The 6,000-nt window shown below is 40.5% G+C and overlaps 1 protein-coding gene across 5 annotated transcripts in view; it reads right to left on the bottom strand.

Moving 5' to 3' along the window:
- LOC132118561 (cyclin-dependent kinase-like 5) overlaps positions 1-6,000 on the bottom strand; it is a 61,435-nt gene that overhangs the window by 26,552 nt on the left and 28,883 nt on the right. For all 5 annotated transcript variants that reach the window (XM_059528491.1, XM_059528495.1, XM_059528494.1 and 2 more), the window contains exons 4-7: positions 1,935-1,980; positions 1,073-1,209; positions 874-994; positions 1-56 (exon numbers count right to left, since the gene is read on the bottom strand). The exon at positions 1-56 is cut by the window's left edge and continues 4 nt beyond it. In XM_059528491.1, coding sequence (XP_059384474.1) covers positions 1-56; positions 874-994; positions 1,073-1,209; positions 1,935-1,980 — 360 coding nt within the window. The remainder of the gene's footprint in view (positions 57-873; positions 995-1,072; positions 1,210-1,934; positions 1,981-6,000) is intronic.

Genomic DNA, 6,000 nt, shown 5'->3' with positions numbered 1-6,000 from the left:
GTCACACAGTTTGAGCATGTCGTCGGAGCTGATGAGCAGATTCTCCGGCTTGATATCTAGAAAGCCAGAGACAGATCAAACCAGCGTGCATGTGTAATATTTAATGCAGTTCAGAAGACAATGATTCATATTAAATAATACAATTAAAATATATTTTATTAAAATACAATAAATTATTATTTAATGTTTATATTAAAATATACTTAGACTTTATTTATCTATAATTTATTATTGTTAAAATATAATAAAAAAATAAAATACAAAACAATTTATTTGTGTTGCAAAACAATAATAATATAATTATTATAACCATATAAATAATAAATAAATAATATTTTAATAAAAGGTTAAAAGGCATCTAGGTGGATGAAAATTAAAACGGTATTTTTTATGATTAAATTGTATATTTAAAAATTTATTTTAATAAAATAAAAAAATACAACAAATTAATAATATAAATAAAATAGATTTTAATAAAATGGAAAAAAAAATCAAATGAAATAAATACATTTTAATTAATTTTGTTGCAGGTGGTCTCACACCTTGATGTACAATGATTAAAATCAAATAATATAATTAAAATGCATTTCAATAAAATGTAAAGAAATTATATTTTATTGCGATAAAATAAACATTTTATTACAGGTGGCCTGATAATCAAATAATATAATTAAATATTGAATATTTATTTTAATAAAATACAAATACAAGCATTTAAAAAAAATACATTTAGAATTATTTTTAAATTATTTCTGTAAAATTTTGATTGTGTTCATTTATGATGTATTTGACTGCAGGTGGATTCACACCTCTGTAGATGATATAAGGTATTTAATAATGAGATTATAGGTGGTTTAGTTTGATGTGTGTGACCTCTGTGGACGATGTTGTTCTTATGGCACCAGTGGATGGCTTTGATCAGCTGGTAGATGTAGATCCGGACCTTCTCGGGTGGAGCTCCGTTGGGCATGTCCTCCAGCAGCTCCAGCATGTTCTACAACACACAGCATCATCTCAGCACAGCACACATCAGGAGAACACAGACGGGAGATCTCAGCGCTCTCCGGCTCACCTTCTCCACGTACTCGAACACCAGGAACAGCTTCCCTCGCTGCCGAAACGCCTCCTTCAGCTCCACGATGTTCTCCTGCTTCAGCGTGCGGAGCATCTTCAGCTCACGCAGCGTCGTCTCCTTCACCTCCTCATTTTCTGAACCAGGAGCCACAGGAAGTCAACAATGCATTGCTTTTTATATTCAACATGAAATATCACAAACTAGAAACTAACTTGTCACTTTCAGTTTAAAAAGAACGTAATTAGTTATAGTTTTCATTCTTTTTTTTGAGTTGGCGTTTATTTTATATTTCCAGATTTCAGTGTATTTATTAAATGTTTATATTATTTGTGATTGACATTGCACAAAAAGCTTAAAACCAAAAAAAACAGTAAATTTTTTACATCGAAATGTATACATAATTTATACAGCTGAATAAATAATATTTCCTGAGGGAGCAAAAAAATCTAAATATTGAGAAAATCATCTTTAAAGTTGTTCAAATTAAGTTCTTAGCAATGCATATTACTAATCAAAAATTAAGTTTTGATATATTTACGGTAGGAAATGTCCTAAATATCTTCATGGAACATGATCTTTACTTAACATCCTAATGATTTTTGGCATAAAAGAAAAATTTTGACCCATACAGTGTGGCTATTGCTACAAATATACCTGTGCTACTTTGATTTAATTTACCATTTTCATGTTTAATTTATAATTAGTTAACTTAGAGATTTTTCATATTTGTCAAGTTTAATATATTTTTTATTTGCTTTAATTTTCATTTATTTACAGTTAGCTCATTAATATTCATGAGCTGCATCATGATGTCATGAGCTGGTTTGGTTGTGTGTTGTGTGATGAGTGAATCACTCACCTTCACTGTCCTTAAACTTCTTAATGGCCACGATCTCATTAGTCTCCTGCAACAGAGAAACAAAATCATAAACAACTGACTAACTCAATGTGTTCTGTCCTTATGACAAGGAATATTTCACATGTACACTGAAACGATTGTGATTTCTGAAGATCATGTGACACTGAAGACTGGAGGAATGATGCTGAAAATTCAGCAGTGCATCACAGAAATAAATTACAGTTTAAAATATATTCACATAGAAGACAGTCAATTTGAATTTTAATATATTTGACAATTTTGCTTAATCTTTTGGTATTTTTAATTAAATAAATGCAGCCTTGGCGAGCAGAAGAACTTTTCTAATGCTAAAAGACTTTAGCAGGTTGAAACAAACTTGATGAGGGATGTTTAAATCATCAGCCGGTGAATCGCTGACAGTCGTGTTGTTCTCATTGTTCATTTATAGCCGTATTCATAATAGATGTGCAGCAGATGGTTAGCAAACATACGGAGACCAACTCTGTACTCAGCAAGCCCTTTTTACTCCCATTATTCTTGGCAAGTGTTTTGGAATGTGTGTGTGTGTGTGTGTGTGTGTGTGGCCTATTTTACTCTCTGGGTGTCTCTGTATCCTCCCAGCATCCTTCAGTGCTCCAGATTCACGCTTCACAGAATAACAGACCCTTATAGATCCAGCTGACGCCACTGAACACAGCTCACCGACTCTGAGAGCATGTCATGTGTGTGTTCATACGTGTGTGTGTGTGTTTGCTCCCTCAGTGTGACGCTTCGCGACCAGAGAAACACAAGGAGAACGAGAGATCCAATCGCAGGTATGCTTTATTGGGATAACCCAAAATCGTTGTCAGATATGCCAGGATCAAAACCAGAATGCAGTCAAAACAAAAACAAACAAACAAACAAGAAAGGAATAGGAAAGGGATTGGAACGGAACACCACCACATCCTTGTGGTCAATGCAGAAAGCCCCCAGGGCGGCGCAGAAGACCACCACATCCTTGTGGTCGAGGCCAAAACCCTCCAGGGCAGATCAGAAGACCACCACGTCCGTGCGGCCGGACCAACGGGAGAACGAAACTCTGGTAATCCCATGGTGTTTATACTGGATTCCAGAAGATCGGTGCTGACTTGACTCTGCTCATGAAGATTATTGGTGACTTGACTCTGCTCATGAAGATTATTGGTGACTCGCCTCTGTTCATGAAGATCCCCGGTGACTTGACTCAGTCCTTGAAGATCACCGGTGACTTGACTCAGTCCTTGAAGATCACCGGTGACTTGACTCTGTCCTTGAAGATCACCGGTGACTTGACTCAGTCCTTGAAGATCACCGGTGACTTGACTCAGTCCTTGAAGATCACCGGTGACTTGACTCTGTCCTTGAAGATCACCGGTGACTTGACTCTGTCCTTGAAGATCACCGGTGACTTGACTCAGTCCTTGAAGATCACCGGTGACTTGACTCAGTCCTTGAAGATCAGCGGTGACTTGACTCAGTCCTTGAAGATCAGCGGTGACTTGACTCAGTCCTTGAAGATCAGCGGTGACTTGACTCAGTCCTTGAAGATCAGCGGTGACTTGACTCAGTCCTTGAAGATCACCGGTGACTTGACTCAGTCCTTGAAGATCACCGGTGACTTGACTCAGTCCTTGAAGATCACCGGTGACTTGACTCAGTCCTTGAAGATCACCGGTGACTTGACTCAGTCCTTGAAGATCACCGGTGACTTGACTCAGTCCTTGAAGATCACCGGTGACTTGACTCAGTCCTTGAAGATCACCGGTGACTTGACTCAGTCCTTGAAGATCAGCGGTGACTTGACTCAGTCCTTGAAGATCAGCGGTGACTTGACTCAGTCCTTGAAGATCACCGGTGACTTGACTCAGTCCTTGAAGATCAGCGGTGACTTGACTCAGTCCTTGAAGATCAGCGGTGACTTGACTCAGTCCTTGAAGATCAGCGGTGACTTGACTCAGTCCTTGAAGATCAGCGGTGACTTGACTCAGTCCTTGAAGATCAGCGGTGACTTGACTCAGTCCTTGAAGATCAGCGGTGACTTGACTCAGTCCTTGAAGATCAGCGGTGACTTGACTCAGTCCTTGAAGATCACCGGTGACTTGACTCAGTCCTTGAAGATCACCGGTGACTTGACTCAGTCCTTGAAGATCACTGGTGACTTGACTCAGTCCTTGAAGATCACCGGTGACTTGACTCAGTCCTTGAAGATCACCGGTGACTTGACTCTGTCCTTGAAGATCACCGGTGACTTGACTCTGTCCTTGAAGATCACCGGTGACTTGACTCTGTCCTTGAAGATCACCGGTGACTTGACTCAGTCCTTGAAGATCACCGGTGACTTGACTCAGTCCTTGAAGATCACCGGTGACTTGACTCAGTCCTTGAAGATCACCGGTGACTTGACTCTGTCCTTGAAGATCACCGGTGACTTGACTCAGTCCTTGAAGATCACCGGTGACTTGACTCAGTCCTTGAAGATCACCGGTGACTTGACTCAGTCCTTGAAGATCACCGGTGACTTGACTCAGTCCTTGAAGATCACCGGTGACTTGACTCAGTCCTTGAAGATCACCGGTGACTTGACTCAGTCCTTGAAGATCACCGGTGACTTGACTCTGTCCTTGAAGATCACCGGTGACTTGACTCTGTCCTTGAAGATCACCGGTGACTTGACTCTGTCCTTGAAGATCACCGGTGACTTGACTCTGTCAACAGGAATCTGACTTGATTCTGGAGGATCAACTGGAAGTAGCCCTGAGCTGGCGGCCATCTTGCACTATGGCGCTGGACTGGTGACCACTTTGTGCTGTGGCGCTGTGCTGACGACCATCTTGCCTCGTGGCGCTGGGGTCTGGCGGCCATCTTGTGCTTTGGTGTGGGGCTGGCTTCCATCTTGCCTCGTGGTGCTGGGTTGGCGGCCATGCTGCGCAGCGGCACTGGGTTGGTGGCCATCTTATGCAGCGGCACTGGACTGGCGGCCATCTTGCTCAGCGGCGCTGGCTCAGTCGATTTGCGAGAATGAGAGATCCAATCGCAGGTATGCTTTATTGGGATAATCCAAATCGTTGTCAGACATGCCAGGGTCAAAACCAGAATGCAGTCCAAACAAAAACAAACAAACAAGAAAGGAATAGGAAAGGGATCTGAACGGAACGGGAACTCAGAATATGAGGAAGGAAGAATCTCGGGGAGCGAGAAGACTGGACATACGAAGGGTAAGGACTCCATACAAACAACAGAGAAAGACTGGTATTTATAAGGAGGCTAATGACAAATAGATTGCCTGCACCTGGTGCAATTAACTGGAGTGCAATTACTGTGAAGACAGGACCAGACTAGAGCAATTCTAGTGCCTATGGTGAAGTGCCTAAGGGGAAGTGAGCCCACTAGTGGACACCCAGGGAAACAGAGACTAGACAGCGTGACACTCAGGCTTTGTGCTGGTTTATGTTGAACACAAACTCATCACAAGTGCTATGAACACCGATGATGGCACATTTACTGACCTCGCACTCGCAAATGCACATGCAAACAAACTCTAACACACACAACCACCACAAAAACACACACATGCAACCACCTCAAAACTATTTTACATATTTTGAAAGAAGACACTTCTGCTTCTGAGATCAGTCTAATATGAAACATTATCAATGATAAAAACAGTTGTGCTGCAAAATATTTCTGTGATTTGACTGGGTTATTAAAGACTAAAGGGATGAACTGTGAAGAGACACACATGTAACAGGAAGTTGAAATGAGGACAGAAGAATGAAAGAAACACAGGAAACGCATGCAAAACACCAAAAATAAAACACTCACCAAGTGAGAAGAGGATGGGAATATTTGAGAGAAATGAAAGCCTTTGTCTTTGTCTGTACACATATTACATTTACATATATTTACATGAATATAAACACCTTTCAAAACAGTTTACAAATGACAATATTCATATTCGAGGAGCTGTTCAAAAGAAATGGACGGCTGGAAATACTAATACAATAAAATGGATAATCAGAGTGAAGCAGCAAAATAAAATGCTGTG

Source organism: Carassius carassius, chromosome 37 (genome assembly GCF_963082965.1).
Source record: "Carassius carassius chromosome 37, fCarCar2.1, whole genome shotgun sequence".
Classification (NCBI taxonomy): Eukaryota; Metazoa; Chordata; class Actinopteri; order Cypriniformes; family Cyprinidae; genus Carassius; species Carassius carassius.
Note: the sequence above shows the minus strand (reverse complement) of the source record. Positions and strands in the feature narration are given on the sequence as shown.